Source organism: Silurus aristotelis, assembly GCF_946808225.1.
Source record: "Silurus aristotelis genome assembly, chromosome: 29".
NCBI classification, from domain to species: Eukaryota; Metazoa; Chordata; class Actinopteri; order Siluriformes; family Siluridae; genus Silurus; species Silurus aristotelis.
Window position 1 is genome coordinate 4,367,472 of NC_139602.1, and position 18,014 is coordinate 4,385,485.

An 18,014-nucleotide genomic window follows, 5' to 3' on the forward strand; every position below is an offset into this window, starting at 1 on the left:
GGATTTCATGTAATGGACATACACAAAATAGTCCAAATTGGTGAAGTGAAATAAAAAACATTACTAAAAAATTCTAAAAAATAAATAACAGAAAAGTGGTGCGTGCATATGTATTCACCCCTTTGCTATTAAGCCTCTAAATAAGATCTGGTACAACCAATTACCTTCAGAAGTCACGTTATTACTTAAATAAAGTCCACCTGTGTGCAATCTAAGTGTCACCTGATCTCACTATATATATATATATATATATATATATATATATATATATATATATATATATATATATATATATATATATATATATATATACCTGTTCTGAAAGGCCCCAGAGTCTGCAACACCACTAAGCAAGGGGCACCACCAAGCAAGCGGCACCATGAAGACCAAGGGGCTCGCCAAACAGGTCAGGTACAAAGTTGTGGAGAAGTACAGATCAGGGTTGGGTTATAAAAAAGTATCCAAAACTTTGAACATCCCACGGAGCACCATTAAAGCCATTATTAAAAAATGGAAAGAATATGGCACCACAACAAACCTGGCAAGAAAGGGCCGCCCACCAAAACTCACGGACCAGGCAAGGAGGGCATTAATCAGAGAGGCAACAAAGAGACCAAAGATAACCCTGAAGGAGCTGCAAAGCTCCACAGTGGAGATTGGAGTATCTATCTATAGGACCACTTTAAGCCGTACACTCCACAGAGCTGGCCTTACGGAAGAGTGGCCAGAAAAAAGCCATTGCTTAAAGAAAAAAATAAGCAAACACGTTTGGTGTTCGCCAAAAGGCATGTGGGAGACTCCCCAAACATATGGAAGAAGGTACTCTGGTCAGATGAGACTAAAATTGAGCTTTTTGCCCATCAAGGAAAGCGCTATGTCTGGCACAAACCCAACACCTCTCATCACCCTGAGAACACCATCCCCACAGTGAAGCATGGTGGTGGCAGCATCATGCTGTGGGGATGTTTTTCATCAGCAAGGACTGGGAAACTGGTCAGAATTGAAGGAATGATGGATGGCGCTAAATACAGGGAAATTCTTGAGGGAAACCTGTTTCAGTCTTCCAGACATTTGAGACTGGGACGGAGGTTTACCTTCCAGCAGGACAATGACCCTAAGCATACTGCTAAAGCAACACTCGAGTGGTTTAAGGGGAAACATTTAAATGTCTTGGAATTGCCTAGTCAAAGCCCAGACCTCAATCCAATTGAGAATCTGTGGTATGACTTAAAGATTGCTGTACACCAGCGGAACCCATCCAACTTGAAGGAGCTGGAGCAGTTTTGCCTTGAAGAATGGGCAAAAATCCCAGTGGCTAGATATGCCAAGCTTATAGGTTCATACCCCAAGAGATTTGCAGCTGTAATTGCTGCAAAAGGTGGCTCTACAAAGTATTGACTTTGGGGGGGGGGTGAATATTTATGCACGCTTAAGGTTTCTGTTTTTTTGTCTTATTTCTTGTTTGTTTCACAATAAAAAATATTTTGCATCTTCAAAGTGGTAGGCATGTTGTGTAAATCAAATGATACAAACCCCCAAAAAATCCATTTTAATTCCAGGTTGTAAGACAACAAAATAGGAAAAACGCCAAGGGGGGTCAATACTTTTGCAAGGCACTGTGTATATATATATATAAACTGTTACTCCACCACACACACAGGAGGTCTAAAGGGTGGATTGCCATCTTTGGATGGTCAGGAAGCCATTATACGTATGGCTGAACTCGACCTTCACTTCCATCTGGAGGGGGAAAAAAACGTGTAGGAGAGTCACACTCTTTCATTACCACAAGGACCACCTTGATTCTCTCTCCATCTCTCTCGCTCATGTTCTGTCATTAAAGCTTCAGGCAAAATGACAAGAACAACACCCTAGACTCAACACACTACCACTGACATTTTAGTCCCATGAACAGAACTGTGTGTGTGTGTGTGTGTGTGTGTGTGTGTGTGTGTGTGTGTGTGTGTGTGTGTGTGTGTGTGTGTGTGTGTGTGGAATACCTGTGGTTTCAGAGAAACTATAGAAAAGTGGAACATGTGATTCTCCCTCTCACCTTTAGGTTGATTCTTTCTAAAAGTTCTTCGACAGAGCTGGGTTTGGGAGCGCGACCCTTTCTTCTCCTCCTGATGGTGCGTTTGGGTTTCTCCTCCTCCTCCGTCAGGACGTCCACGTAGATAAACTTGAACGTTCCAACCTTGTTGTTGAGTAACCCCATCCACGTGCCCATGGGCGGCTTACTGATGATGTCGATCACATCTCCTCTCTGAACCAAGACCAAAGACGAAAGACACAGAGGAGGAAAGAGTGATGGAGAGAGTAATTATATAAATGAGGTGCGATTATATAAGTTTTGAAGGAGTTGTCACTGTTGTAGCCAGACCTAACTGATGCCTACAGGAATTAACTTATATTTCCCAAACGCAGTCTACACCTGAACTGGTTCTCAAGAACTTGGGATGGTCTTCTCCATTCCTGAATTCCTACAATAAACATACAGCCGTATTCTACTGTTAAATCTATAACTGTCTATACAGTCATTTATACGCTGAATTTCTTTTTTGTTTTTGTTTTTGGTTTTAAGAAGAAGAAAATACATCACTCATCACACTCATGTAATGACCCAAGTTGCTGCTAACAAAATATGAACCTTCCAGGATTTCTCTTGTAGCTCAAATAGACAGATAAAAAATAAAACTCCATGGTGAGTACAGGCCAACCTTATTGTGTTCCATGCCAATCAATCCTGCATTCTAGACACTCTAGAATTTTTTATGGTTTATTTTAACAGAGAGAGACAGAATATTTTGAAAAATCCATAAAAAAAATTAAAGGAAGATTATAAATTAATTTGTATTTGATCGAGTGAAATAAGAATGAGATCCCGAACCAAATTAGCAAGAATTCTGACCCAAGTAAATCCCGTCCCTTTAAAAAAGTTCAACTCATTATATGTGTAAAAGACACTAGTCACATAATCAACCTCTTCCATTCAAACCTCTCCACCACCATGGGTGAGACCAAAGAGCTGCCAAAGGACGTCAGGGACGAGACTGTAGACCTGCACAAAGCTGGATTGGGCTACAAGATCATCAGATTGTTGCCTTGGCCGTATTTTTTTGGTGTTCTTGGGGTCATATTCAGCATTTCTCTGCCTTCAAACATGGCGAGTCGAGTTGATGCTAAAGAGCTTACAAAATTTTCTGACCAAATATTCTTCCAAGTCTTCTCTGAGTCATTCAGGTGTTCATTGGTGAACTTCAGATGGGCCTGTTCATGTGCATTCTTGAGCAGAAAGTGCCTGTGGTTCCAGCTCCCTTGAGATCATTAACAAGCTTCTCCTTTTTAATTCTGGACTGATCCCTCACCTTTGTCAGAATCATCTTTAACTCATGAGGTGAGATTTTGCATCGAGATCCATTCTGGAATAGAACGGGAGTAGTGCTTAAGGTGTCAGGTTACTGATTGGAAGGTCGGGGTTTTAAACCCCGGTATCGCCAAGCTGCCACTCTTGGGGCCTTGAGCAAGGCCCTTAACCCTCTGTGCTCCAGGGGGCGCCGTATCATGGCTGGCCTGCTCTCTGACTCCAGCTTCCAAGCAAGCAGGGATATGCAAAGAAAGAATTTCACTGTGCTGTAATGTGACAAAAGAAGGCTATTCTATTTGATTCTTATTGTGGTCTCTTTCTCACTAAGCTTCTTGCTGATGGTCTTGTAGCCCATTTCAGCTTTGTGCAGGTCTATAATCTTGTCACTGATGTCCTTTGACAGCTCGTTGTTCCCGCTCATGGTGGTGGAGATGTTTGAATGGGAGAGGTTGATTCTGTGACAGGTGTCTTTTATACACATAATGAGCTGATATTAGGAGTTCTTTCCCAAAGGGTCAGAACTAAATTGGGTGTGTGGGGGTCAGAATTCCTGCTTGTTGGAATGGGATCAAATACTGGTTTCACTCAATCAAATACAAAATAATTTATATATATTATTTATTTATATATTTTTTCTGAATCTTTATTTTATATTATTTCTCTTTTTGTTCAAATAAACCTACCATGCAAATTCTAGACTGTTCATTTCTTTGTAAAGGGGTAAATTTATCAGCAAAATCAGCATGGAATCATAATTATTTTCCCCACTGTATATTTCTGGGAACATTGTGCTACTGGCTATAGTAGTGCATGCTCTGCTAATTAGTCTGCTAATGTGTGTGTGTGTGTGTGTGTGTGTGTGTTGTACCTTTAGTTTGAGTGAGTCTGTATCGTAAGGGCTGGGAGTGAAGTCTGTGTGCACTCTGGCTCTGCCACAAAAAGGTCCCCTGTATGGAGGCTCTTCATCGTCCCCGTCCTCTGATTTCACACTCTCGCGATTACTGGCAGACGAGTCTGTGGTGCTCACTGTCTGGCCACCTGCAGCACGACATGAAAATAATACCCGTTTATGAGACACTTTGCCCAAGCCATAGACATGCAGTGTAACGTGACATTCTGAAACGCTCTACAGGCAATGTGGTGGGCTGTAATGCCCTCTAGTGCTGCCTTTATGAAACTCAATCACAACTGTTTCTTACTCATGGAACTCTGTCCACTCAGAGAGCTGCGTAGACTCTCCACAGATCCTCCTGCCTTTAGTTTGGGCTTTTCCAGTGAGTCTTTGTTTGGCTGAGGAGACTGAGGAGAGCTGGGAATCCCATCTGGATTGGACTAGACACACAAACAGAGAGAACATTTAAATTTAATATCAGATAACAAAATAAAACCCTAATTCTGGGCTAAACAACAATAATTGGAACTATACCTTACATATTATTGTTCTTACCATGTGTAAGCAAAGATATGAAAGCAATTGATATAAAATATGCCACAAGCAGACCTACTGGTTTGGAAAGCAGGCTTTCAACAGTTTTTGCAAGAATAAACTTCATACTTTTATTAATGTATTGTCCACTATTCAATACAATTCAATTCATTTTTATTTGTATTTTACAATGAACATCGTCTCAAAGCAGCTTTACACAGATAATGTGGTGATAAAAAATGTTCTTTATAAGTGTGAGTTTGTCCCTGATGTGCAAACTGGTGGAGACTGTGGTGAAGGAATAACTCTCCAAGATGGCATAAGGAAGAAACCTTAAAAGGGAACCAGACTAAAGAGAAAACCAATCCTGAGGTGCACCGAATGTCCACTAATAGTGCATATGACTATTAAGCTCCAATTTGGCCATTAAACCATACAACAACTTTTCTGGACAAAGTATCTTAAGTATCTCACACATGAGAAACGTTTTTAAAATGTTCTCGTATCACTATCGTCACTGTAAAAATCATAAAATCGCAAGTGGAACTTGGGGACCAGCTGCAATCAATAAAAGATACAGTAAAACCCTATTGTATGAGCAAGTAATATTACGAGCAAACAAAGATACGAGCGACCAAATTTCGAAGGCACGAGCAAACTCACGCTGCCGGTTCCCTGCTTTCGGCTGAAAAGCATCAGTCGCTTAGTTTATCTCGTGTCACTCGGTCGCTCTCATTGTTCAGTGCAGGGAAAACATAACTTTTTTTTGTGTTATATTTTTATTTCACCAGAAATCTTGAAAAATGTCTCCCAAGAAAAATCATTGATGGTGCAAGGAAAAAGAAAGTAAATAGAATCACCATGAAAACCATGAAGGTGACGAGCGTGGTGCACGTCTTACACTCGCAATCAACCACTACCACGTGGGTAAGTGTTAAAAGTGTTGTCTAAAGTTTTACTTTTATACAACACTCTCCTACACCAGTCTGGGTTATGTGTCCAAAGTGTTATAACCTGGTTTTCAGACAGATGGATGTCTAAGAACATCTTTGAAAGAAGTTGAACAAATGAGAAAGAGAAAGCGAGTGAGAGTTTTAGCCTATTCTGTATATTTTGCTAGTGTCTGGTTGAGAAAAACAGGTGCAGCTTCAGTCACAAGGATATTTATTGAAGTATTAATATATCATAAAGAACATAAGCTTTATACTGAAGTTGTGGCCCAGCACCTCCAAGTTCCTGCAGAGTGTATAGAGTATATTCTTCTTCTTCTCTAATTTGTTTAATTATAGTATACACACACGATTGTTAAAAATAAAAACAGCATAAGGTCATGGCTATGCGGTGATACACAGAACACTGACTCAAAGATTGTATTAATTCCTTAAATTGTCTATTCATTAAAATTAATTTTTATTTCTATAGTGCTTTTAACAATGGACATTGTTACAAATGTCGTTTATAAAGTTGTATAAAAGAAAGTTTATTGCCTATAATTCTGTTGCCAATAATTGTAAGTGTATGTAAGTGTATCCCTAATGAGACAGTGGTGACTGCAGCAAGGAAATATTTCCTGAGATGACATGAGGAAGAAACCTTGAAAGGAACCAGACTCAAAAAGGGAACCCATCCTTATCTGGGTGACACCAAATGTCCACTCAATATAGTTTTGGAATTATTGAGGTTATTGACTGTTTACTGATGGATACTTGAGTACAAATCTGTTGGTGGTGATTGCAGCTCTAAGCCATTGTGGCAAAGTGTTAATATTCATTAAAGTCTAAATCCGTCTTCATAGTTCTTGGCGTTAACCCTTAAAGTAACTTCATGGATCATTATACTATTCGAGTGGAACCATCCTCTAAGAAAGGCATCAATGAAACCACACTTCAATAATGTTTGCTATGACAGGACAGGAAAGGTGCTTTTATATGTCACTCTTGAACATTAGTCTGAGTTGGTTATAGTGTTATAACCTTGCTTTCAGGCAGCTACATACCTAAAGTGTTAAAAATAAATGTTTGGTAATAAAGAATAGAGGTCAACAGATTCGTCAGTTTTGACGATGAATTGGCAGCAATCGTTGATTGCTCTGTTGCTATAGGCAAAAATCCATATTAATAGTTTTTCCGGCTTGCGTTAAATAGTATGAGAGCGGCCTCTAGAGGCAAATATCTTAATTTATTTGGAGTGTTACTTTTTTCAGTTTGAATAGATAGGAGAAGACATAGAATGTCTTATTTTCCTCAATATTTATTAATATAATTAATATTTTTATTTCTTTTAGCACATTTTCATGATTCAGCAAATGTACAAATCAAATCTAATGTTACATTTATAATATAGAAGAGAGAAGAAATTAAGACATTAAGAAGGAGAAGAAAAAAAGAGAGTGTGTATTTGTGTGTTTATACCTGTTCAGAGACAGAACTGCTGTATTTCTTGGATATGCGTTTTCTCATCGTCTCTTTCACAGACTTGACTTTCCTTCCCAGAGAGATGCGAGAGCTGGTAGGAGACTTGATCACGTCCCTGTATAGAGCCTCTTGCTCCTGAGTTGAAGAGAGACAATTGAGAGAGACAAAGTTTTAACACAGTCAACATTTCAAAATGTACACTTTAAGTGTGTGTGTGTGTGTGTGTGTGTGTGTGTGTGTGTGTGTGTGTGTGTGTGTGTGTGTGTGTGTGTGTGTGTGCGTCTGCGTGTGCTTGTACTCACGTGAGGTTCAGAAGCAGCGTTCACCACATGAAGTGACCGGTTGGACAGATCGAAACCCCCAAAGCTACACGTCCTCTGCAGAAACCAAACACACAAAGTTACGATCCAGATGATAAAGTTCTTGTAGAGTCCAACAGTACTACAGACTCAGATCAAGTGAAATCAATCAAATTTACCATCAAACCACAGTGATTCATGCTCATAGTTATGATGACAACAAACGATCTAGCAAATGACTGAATGCACAACAGAAGTGATACATGAAATAATAATCAAAATTATAATATAATACAGTTAACACATATCATTGTTCCATTTTTTTCAAAAAGCATTCTGGGGGAAAGAAAAAAAAAGCATTACACAAAAAACAAATAAACCAACAATTTACTAAAGCATTCTTCGTTCTTCATGGTTGTGCAGATATAGAGTAGTGACAGTATTTTAAACCGGGGGAAAGAAAGCGTTATACTTCCTCAGAAGCAGAGGAAAAAGTAATTTCTGGAGCTTGAAAGATGAGAGATGAACTATGAATAAAGTAATCTCACAAATATATCGACCACTGCTCAATAGTCAATGTGGGTGTTATCATGCATATTTAAATCATAATACCAAATACAAAATACACTGAAAATCAATGCTAAAGGAGGAGGTGTGATGGTGTAGAGAGTCTATGACAAAAAAAGGATAACAACCCGATTCATGCTCACTATGAATGACACGGGCACACGAGAGGAGCTGAACACTGCAAGGCTACAGGAAGAACTGCACTGAATGGAGCTTCACCAAACCACACACTTCAATTACTAATGTGCTGACTGTCAGGGACTACCTGGGCGAGGTCTGGCTCACATGTTTGCGTTGATTAAGTTTTTTTTTTTTTTAATAAAACGTTGGTTGCAATTGAGCAATCAGAGATACAAAAAGATCTACGATCCCTTATTCCGAAACTTAGATGTTCTAACGTGCAAAACTTTTACTTTACTGCTCAGAATTTACAAATACCTTTGTGCAGACATCCAGATTCATCGCACCTGCTGCAAATTTTTATCAACTGCTCTTGCTATTGTTGCTGATCACGCTACGCCATTCTTACGCTCTCATACATACACTGATACGTTTTTCTGAAAGCAAACAGAGCTCACTAGAACCACATTATCATCGCTCTGACACAGAGCGACTGCTGGGCCCTTAAGCAAGGCCCTCAGCCCTCAACTGCTCAGTTTTATAAATGAGATGAATGTAAGTAGCTCTGGATAAGCCCATGTAATACATGCCATAAATGTAAATAGAATTAGAGAAAATAATTTGAAATGAGTTGATTTTGTAATCTACAGGCCGCTCTATCAGCTTCATGACCTTCTGGCATACAATTATTCATTTTTGTTGTTGGAATCATGTCTCTGAATAATTAAAAACCTCCTGACAGTTTATGTGTTAGCATTAAAGTATTAGTTTTTTAGGCTCATTTTCGGAAAATCTAGTGTTTTAGTCTTGTTATTTTCCATCTCAGTATGTTTATTCTTAACATTAAAACTATTTCAGGTCTCTGATGTAACACCACACTCTTGCAGTTCAATCCAGTAGCCTATCAGTGACGTGCTCCATGGGTCCATGGGCCCTCCTCACTCACGGACTTCTGCTGAATGCGCAGGAGGACACGTCGGGTGCAACGGTCCACGCTGGATACCCATTTTCGCTCGCCATCTCTCTCATCCTCCAGTAGGTGAAGCCTTTCAGCTTTCCGGCTCAAGTGGTTGTACAAGCTGCGCTCCACCACGTAGGTTATGTTCAGCTCGCTGACAGCTGTTCTTCCTCGAAGGCGCTTCGGCGGGCAGAGCCAAGTTCCCACTATACCCACACTGCCCTTCCCTTTCTCCCTGCCTAGCTCACGCACCCGGGGCGAAGACGGTAGTGTCAGCGGAGGGGAGCTGGGGGCTTTTTGGCGTTGGTACAGTAAGTGCTTGGTGGAATAAGCGTAATTGGGATCGGGTTTGATCCGCTGCCAGGTGGAGATCGGTGGCCGCTTGGTGCAATCCACAGGCACCAGCATGCGCTGAGGTTGAGGACAAGGCCGCACGAGGCTGTAGTGTGTGTACACTGTGTCCATACTTACCCCATGAGACAGGGAGGTCTTTCTGCTTTCGGGCTCGTCCTCGGCGTTGGCGCTGGCAAGAGGCCGGACCAGGCTGTGCGGGGAAGCTGTAGACTTGACCAGCCTGTGTGCAGAGTTCCAAGCTTCCAAACTCCTCGAGGGCGGAGACGTACTTAAGCTGTCCCTGTCTCCTTCCACTGAGAGCTGATCCGGGGTCAAAGAGGACAGTGACGAGTCCACTGTGCAGCGGGTGCTTTTCTTATTGACGCCCGCATAAAGGGCACTGGTGTCCTCGCACGCAAGAGACACGTCCAAGCTCAGAGAGTCTTCAGGGAAAAGAACATGCATTTTATTAGTCATTATAGCCAGTCATTAGAATAAATATGACTTCTACTGTATGTTCTTCAGTTTCAATGTACTTTAAAGGTAAATGTATTTCTATAGACATTCGATTTTAATTCACATTTATTTCAATAGAGCTTTTCACTATGGACATTGTCCCAAAGCAGCTTTACAGAATGTAAAAGTTACAGAACAAAAATGTTTATATAAATGAACTATGTGTGTTTATCTCTGAGGAGCAGCCTGGGACGACTGTGGCAAGGAAAAAAAAAGATGATATGAGGAAGAAACCTTGAGAGGAACCAGATTCCACAAGGGAACCAAAAGTGTGATTAGAGATTAGACTGGGATATACAGATAGAAGAAGCCATATGTTAAAGCCCATATTACTTTTTCTTTTAATACAATATAAATAAGTGTTTTAAACCTGTGGGTTTAAGTGTACTGGGACAGTTTTTTCTTCTTCCAGCCGTTACTCATTTTTTATTGGGTATTAAATGTTGCTGCCAGTGACCAAAACTACTTTTTTTTTGGTTTTCTAACTGGTCAGGTTTTCTATACTGTATATATATTGTGAATGGGTAATTGACAAAAACAACAGAATTTTAAGAGCGAAACCACAGCATTTTTAAGAAAAACAACAGCTTGTTGTTTTATTTTACGATCACATCAGCCATACCTTCTGATCCCTGCCTTTTGCCGTCATCCACTTTGATGAGTTTCTTGCGGACGCGCCGAGTGGAGTTGACCAGTTTGTGAAGTCTCTTAAATTTCACCGCATCCTCCTGCTCATCGTCAGACTGTTCGCGAGACTGCAGCGAGAGAAAGACACTTTATTTCTCCTCCAGGTTTCTAAAAACAACAAAATCTATGTGCAGATAACAACCTCATGTACATTGTTAAAATACACCCAAAACATCTAAAATTTTAAGGTGGTACAGTGGCATTATGGGATGGACGGTTTGCTTAAGATGGACGGTTGCCGTTAGTTACGGAAGCGCATGGAGTGGTTGGGTGTTGTGAAATGTGTGTTACAAAGGCACCTACAGTACAGTTAGAGAGGCGTAAAAGAGGCAATTTTCACAAAAAACATTAGAACCTTAGAACGTTGGTAGGACAGAAAGTAACAAAGACTTACCATGAAATTTTGTATAAAAAAAAAACAAGGGAACAAAATTCAGTCGAAACTCTGAACATGATGTTTTTGTCAACACAGTTTCCAGCGACCAAACACTTATTCATTTAATGGCAGAGTCTCAGCTACTGACCACAATGACATCTTAATACTCCCCTCTACCCAAACGGACCACAGACCACAGTATCTTTCCATCTCTCACAAACACACACTCAATACAGCAGGAAAACAAAAACTAGCCAAATGGAATACTCATGCACACAAACACACCATCGTGGTAAAAGAAAGGCAAAGAGAGAAAACTGTTGAAGATGAATATGTATAGTTTTTATGATTTGAAAGCTGACCTAGTGTGCTATCGAAATCTGTCTGTAGATTTCCTCCAAACAATTTACAACAATTGATACTGAGGTAAATAGAAAAAATGCGTGTATTCATTACAGAGTAACTGAAGTGTTGAGCAACATGAGCGGAGAGAAAAACAAAAGGAAGATATAGAGAAAAAAAATAAGTGAAAGAAACAGATAACTCTCCACACTTACACACACACACACACACACACACACACACACACACACACACACACACACACACACACACACACGTCATAGTGGAAGAACTGATACTAACTTTACGAAGTGATATCAGAAAGCAACTGCTTTCAATGGAAATATCAAGTCAACTAAGTGACATGCTTCAGCTCCTCACAGCCGCACAGAGAGAAATTACAGAGGGCAAACAACAAGCAGGCAGCACAGAGTTTCCAGGGGAAAGTACAGATCAGAGCAGATCCCGAAAGAGAAAGCTCTATTAATTTCAATCATCTTACCAGGAGTTTCATCATATCCCAAATCCTTGTCTGCGTACGCACACTGCGATTACCTCGAACCGACACGAGCAATAACACACCAGTTCCTAGCATTTCTGAATGTGAGTGAAAAAGGCGGGTTTGAAGGGGAGTCCCAGGCGATCCCTGCGTATCCTTCAAGCTGTTTGTGAGCAGCACGGGAATGTGGGTCAGGAGGACAGGAAAGGCTGTTCTGAGATCAGATCTCTGCTGGACACATATAGTGCAGTCTCTGTGGGAGCTGTGTACGTACCTGTCTCTGTGTCAGTGAAGCAGACAGGCTTTGTTACTCTGTGCTGAGAGCTGATCTAATAGCAGTCGTAACGGTCTGAATCACAGTGCAGCTTCTGTATGGGGAACCGAGCTGAGCTGATCTGGGGTCAGTGAGATTCCACTTGAGAGAGCTCTTTTACATTCGCTGTATCCGTTAGAATGTGTTGTCCAACCCGCTACCGCATACACACAGCTTTTAAATGGCCTGATTTTTGAAAGCAAACATCGTGTGAGTGTGAATGCATGTTTGTTTACATAGGTGTGTCTTACAGAAGAAATAAGACTGCAGGGTCGGACCACCAATTCTGTCTTATAGTATTCAAGAGCATTCTGTACTTTAAAACCTTATAATGTCTTTTTAGATGCAATAGCATGGGAGAGTTAAACCTGTTCGAGCATCACAACGCTCTCGTGCACAAAATCCAGCTCCATGAAGATACGCTTTACATGGTCTGGAAGATGTGGAAGATCCCCTACTATAGAGCTCTAAACTCAACCGTACTGCACTGTGGCTTAATGAGCACAAATCTGCACAAAATCTAGTGGAACATCTTCCCAGAAGAGTGCAGGTTATTAAAGCAGTGAATGGGAAAAATGTAGAATGGGATGTTCAAAAGACACAAATCTTATGGTCAGGTTTCCACAAACATTTGTCCATATTGTATATGGGACCCATTTATCATATTTTATGAGTTAGAACTTCCTCAGTTACTGAACTTTTCTCCTTTTTATTATTATTATTGCTAATACTATACAATTCACAAAGACAATTATGAATGTATCTGGTTGCACCCAGCCCAATATATATATATATCTATATCTATATCTATATCTATATCTACACAGATCAGGCATAACTTTATGACCACCTGCCCAATATTGTGTTGGCCCCCCATTTAATGCCAAAACAGTCCTGACCCGTGGAGCATCAACAGCATTAACTTTTTCAGCATTTTGAGCCACAGGAGCTTGTCTGTTGGATGGTACCACACAGACCAGCCTTCGCTCCACACGTGCATCACTGATCCTCATCCTCATCCGCCCATGACCCTGTCCCTGGTTCACCACTGTTCCTTCCTTGGACCACTTTTAATTAATACTGACCACTGCAGACTAGGAAAATCCCACAAGAGCTGCAGTTTTTGAAATGCTGTGACCCAGACGTCTAAACGTCACAAATTGTCAAATTTGCCAAATCCTTACGCTCGCCCATTTTTCCTGCTTCTAACATCAACTTTGAGGACAAAATGTTTACTTGCTGCCTAATAAATAAATCCACCAACTAACAGGTGCCATGATGAAGATATAATCAGTGTTAATCACTTCACTGCTCATAATGTTATAATGTGTTGCCTGACCACTGCATATTACAAATTTACATTGAGTTTCTTTTTGTCCAATTGTCCAGAGGCAAGACATTCATCATATTTACTGTTGAATATCAGATTTCAGGCAACTTACTGCATGCTAATTTCTCTATCATGATAATTGGCTACAATATACCAAGTTGAATTCTTCATATGGCAGACAAACCCACCCACACACCCACCCACACACCATTGATCAATGTGAGAAACACAATGAACATCATCATGGCTGGATCTCACTCCAGGTTTTATCATGAACATTAAATCTGCTGGGGCGGTAACTGTCAACTACACGCCAAAGACACCAACTTTCCAAGCCAACACAAACACAACACACCAGCTCATTCATGCCAAACTGACTCGAGGACAAGAGGAACTGAATCCAAGGAAAGTGTAATGTATGAAAGTCCTTGTCCAAATGCAGGGTTTTTTTAATACGTTACTCCCATTACAGAGCTGAGATCAGCGGTCGGGGCCAAACAATGCGTCATACTAACCCGTGTACAGCACACATGTAAGCAATTGCCTCCTTCCATGACTGGAGAAAGCTACAGAAACAATGATTTCAGCAGTGGGGATGTAGCAAAATATGAATACATGAAGGAGACAAATGAATACGAAAATGTTCTAAATGGGCCAAAATACTGACACACATCGAACCTGCACTGTGAATCTTTTGGAAAACTTTCGAAAAAAGGTTTTTACACTTACAAATATCTAATTCGTACAACCGATCAGTTAAGGGCCTCGCTCAAGGGCCCAGCAGTCACAGTTTTGAATCAGCTGAATTGTAAATATATTATTTTCAGTATCATTGATTGAAATTGATTTACTTACTGCATGACTGTGGGAATATTGTCTTTAAAATATGAAAAAAAAAAGAATTAATTACAAAAAAACAAATAAACTGTTATGTATCTACTGCAAAAAAGCAACAATTGCAACTAAAATAGAACAAAACGATTTACAGGCAGAAGGTCGGAAGTGAACTACTAGAGCACACCGAGGCACAACGTCAGACGTGAATCGCTGAGTGCTACAGAAATCACTTCATTATTAAAGACAGGAACAAAACACAACTAAACCTTGGGCTGTTTTTATAACATCGTTTCAGTTGATGTTCTTATGTTCTAAAAAGTTACTTGTTCATGTCCATGTTCATCATTTACGCAAACAGTCAAACCCAAATAAAACGAAATGTTTGTTTATTTTATTTTTTCATTAATTCAAGAAGCAAATAAAACAAAAAAACAAAAAATACAACAGAATAGCAGGAAGAAGCAGTCAGTGCATTACAAATAAAACTACTTATACATTTTACATGCGGGCAAAACTTAAATATTGCAGGCAGGAGGAAATAACATTTTTGCAGGAGTGGGACTGTAAAATCCGTCCTCTACATGGAAGCATTTGACATTAAACTCTATACTGACTTCTGCTGGATATTAACAGTCATTACACCATTAAATCTTTAGAGCTGGATGTATAGGGTTGAAAAGAAAAAATCTTCAACTAAATAAAACACTATAAAGGTAATGTATTTATTGTATAGTTAATGTCTAGCTAAAAGCATAATTATCTAAACACTAAACGTGAAAAAGTGTTCATGTTTCTAAAAGCAAATCCTGAAAGAAAATGGCCTAAATTAGCAACAGCTACTTGCTGAGATGTTTGCTGAATTGAAGACAATCGTGATGTGGTAAATAAAAGGCACGTGTACCAGCAAGTAGACTGCAGTGATTAGTATTAGAACTTGCTGATTTGTTACCACTTTAAATCAGATCCTTGGTATAAAGAAAGGTGTTTGAATGTAGAGTAAGGAGAAATTTGCGATTGAAGACAAGAGAGATTACTGATGTAAGGTAAAGGAAAGGGGCAGGACTTCCACTGAATTAGCTTATTAAAGTATTCAGAACACTTATGCAACTGTCAATCATTGGCTATTCGCATGCTGATTCGTTCATCTGATGTTTTTATTTAAGAAATGACATGGGACGGGATGGGACAGGTCAGGACAGGACAGGACAGGACAGAACAAGACAGGACAGGTCAGGTCAGAACAAGACAGGACAGGACAGGACAGGACAGGTCAGGTCAGGACAGGACAGGACAGGACTGCTCTTCTAGTGGTTCCCAAAGTGACAAGACACACGATGTTTGTCAGTGACATTACGGGTTTGTTAAATAGCACCAGCGTCACACCGTTTAACAACAGAGCACACACTTTTTTCATTATGGATTAACATGTGACCACGGTGTACTGGCGTTAGATGCACACGCAATGTAAGACGGATTCTCACAAACACAAACACACACACGCCCTGAGTGTGTGTGGGTACTTACATTACAGGTGGAGGGCAGATTAACAGTGGGACCGGATCCATCAGGACACTCTGCAGTGTCTGAACTGGTGCTCAAATGCCTGCTCCTCTCATACTCCTTAAGCTACGGAGAACAAGAGGTCAGAGAGAGCCGCCCGCGCGCACACACACACACACACACACACACACACACACACACACACACACACACACACACACACACACACACACACACACACACACACACACACACACACACACATCCCAAAATCCAATTTATAGAATAAATACAATATCCAAATATAAGAGCACTAAAGGCACTTTTAAAATGAACCGACCACACACACATTTTAACAGTAATAAGAGAAAGGAATTGAGGAGTGTCTTGAAAATGTAGTACACGTTAAACAAAAACAATGAACCCCTCCACACACACACACACACACACACACACACACACATTCTAGACATTCATAAAAAGACAACTGTCCACTGAAGCATAGCATTGAATCGATCAAATTGAACTCTGATGAAGTAAAAGCACAGTAGAAGTGATATGAGTAAGAGGTGACAAAGTCCAGATTCTCAAGTGTTTGTTTTTTAAACTATAAAGAATAAAGAGAGTATTTCACTTTCCCGTAGCCTGTAGAACGTTTACTATGTCGTGGTATCAAAAAGTTGGAACTGGTCGCTTAGTTTTGAGAAAAATAGACCAAATACAACATCTCATAAACCTGCCTTTATTTTATTTTATCAAAATTTACGATGTAAAGAAAGATCCCTGTCCACGGTCCCCTCCCTTTTCTTTTCTATCAATATTTCTGATATCATATGTACAGCAAACATAAATATAATGTGTATATGTGTATCAAAAAGTTTCAGATGAGCTCTGTTCACAATAAAAGTGCTTTATTTTTCTACATTTGCACACCATCACCTTCAAAATACCCCTGCACAGCGATACAGCACCCTCTAGAGGTCCTACCAATTCTGGAATGTGTCCTGGAAGTCTTCTTTTGGAAGCACGTCAAACCCCTTCTGCTATTCGTGCTGGGTCTCTGCAGTTTAAATAGCAACCTTTAATCTTCATCTTCTAGAAGATGAATCTGGCTAATAGGGTGGGTGCGGAAGTGAGATCATGTTGTTTCTGATGTTTTCAGATTTGCCCAGTTCCATGCAGAATTTTACGTTTGCTCTTTGTTCTAACTTGCACCAGTTGCACAGCTCGCGATGTACACGATGTCTTTTGGCACACTGACTTGTGAAGGTTGGTGCTCCCTGTGACTGTGCGTGCAACATTGTGCTGCCATCTGTTGGCCTGTTACAAAACCAGTCTCTAAACTTTTTGATACCACCACGTATGTGTAGTTGAGGTGCTCTTGCTCTTTTACCAGCCTTTTGTTTTTCATATGAACTTCATACGTGTTTGGCTATGCTAGTGATATCTGCTTCAGCTACTGTGAGGTAAAACCTGCTGCAACAGCATCTGCCTTGGGAGAAGAATCAATGCTGGCCTTGTGGAGAGAGAAAACACACACTCAACAATGTGTGGTGGTTACACGCTCTCGGAGCAATCAATAAAAGAAATAGATAGAGAGAATGTGTGTGTGTGTGTGTGTGTGAGAGAGAGAGTGTGTATGTGTGTGTGACCATTAGCTTGAATGCTCCACTCCCACACATACAGTATGAAAACAATGCTTAGTCAGCTGACAGGATGAATTAAACATCACTCCCTTTGTGAGCAAAAAGCTAACCACAAGCATAATTCCTACAGGAGCCTCCCTACACTGGGTCTGTGTGTGTGTGTGTGTGTGTGTGTGTGTGTGTGTGTGTGTGTGTGTGTGTGTGTGTGTGTGTGTGTGTGCATGCGCACTGCTCTTAGTGTTAGAATAGTTAGTCTGGGTAAGTAGGGTTAGTGAACAATTGCAAAGCTGATGATGCAGCTGGTGATGATGTCACTAGGGGGTGGGGCTTTACCCGAGCCAGCGCCTCCTCCACCGTGATCATCTTCTCTTTGACCATCATCATCAGCTGGATGCGCTCTTCGTCACTCATGGTGATCTCGCTGGCCACGTAACCGATGTCCTCTCCTAGAAGTCAATCAGAGCTGTTACACTGATGACCAGAAAGG

The 18,014-nt window shown here is 40.5% G+C and overlaps 2 protein-coding genes and 1 long non-coding RNA gene across 15 annotated transcripts in view; 2 read left to right on the forward strand and 1 right to left on the reverse strand.

The window, feature by feature from the left end:
• The window catches only part of LOC310722588 (uncharacterized protein), a 478,020-nt gene that overhangs the window by 178,151 nt on the left and 281,855 nt on the right, over window positions 1-18,014 (forward strand). The window lies entirely within an intron of this gene.
• sash1a (SAM and SH3 domain containing 1a) overlaps window positions 1-18,014 on the reverse strand; it is a 316,459-nt gene that overhangs the window by 11,905 nt on the left and 286,540 nt on the right. For 4 of the 13 annotated variants that reach the window (XR_014532387.1, XM_083534935.1, XM_083534944.1 and 1 more), the window contains exons 7-15: window positions 17,861-17,973; window positions 15,906-16,007; window positions 10,620-10,752; window positions 9,137-9,924; window positions 7,507-7,581; window positions 7,202-7,339; window positions 4,564-4,696; window positions 4,233-4,402; window positions 2,054-2,263 (exon numbers count right to left, since the gene is read on the reverse strand). Coding sequence is in view for 12 of the 13 variants with exons in the window: in XM_083534935.1 (XP_083391061.1) it covers window positions 2,054-2,263; window positions 4,233-4,402; window positions 4,564-4,696; window positions 7,202-7,339; window positions 7,507-7,581; window positions 9,137-9,924; window positions 10,620-10,752; window positions 15,906-16,007; window positions 17,861-17,973 (1,862 nt within the window). In the remaining variant the exon portion in view is untranslated. The remainder of the gene's footprint in view (window positions 1-2,053; window positions 2,264-4,232; window positions 4,403-4,563; window positions 4,697-7,201; window positions 7,340-7,506; window positions 7,582-9,136; window positions 9,925-10,619; window positions 10,753-15,905; window positions 16,008-17,860; window positions 17,974-18,014) is intronic. The other 9 variants (XM_083534943.1, XM_083534938.1, XM_083534936.1 and 6 more) reach the window with 3 other exon arrangements.
• On the forward strand, window positions 11,908-13,408 carry LOC310722650. The gene is made up of 2 exons (XR_014532440.1): window positions 11,908-12,791; window positions 13,107-13,408. It is a non-coding gene; the product is annotated as an uncharacterized lncRNA (long non-coding RNA).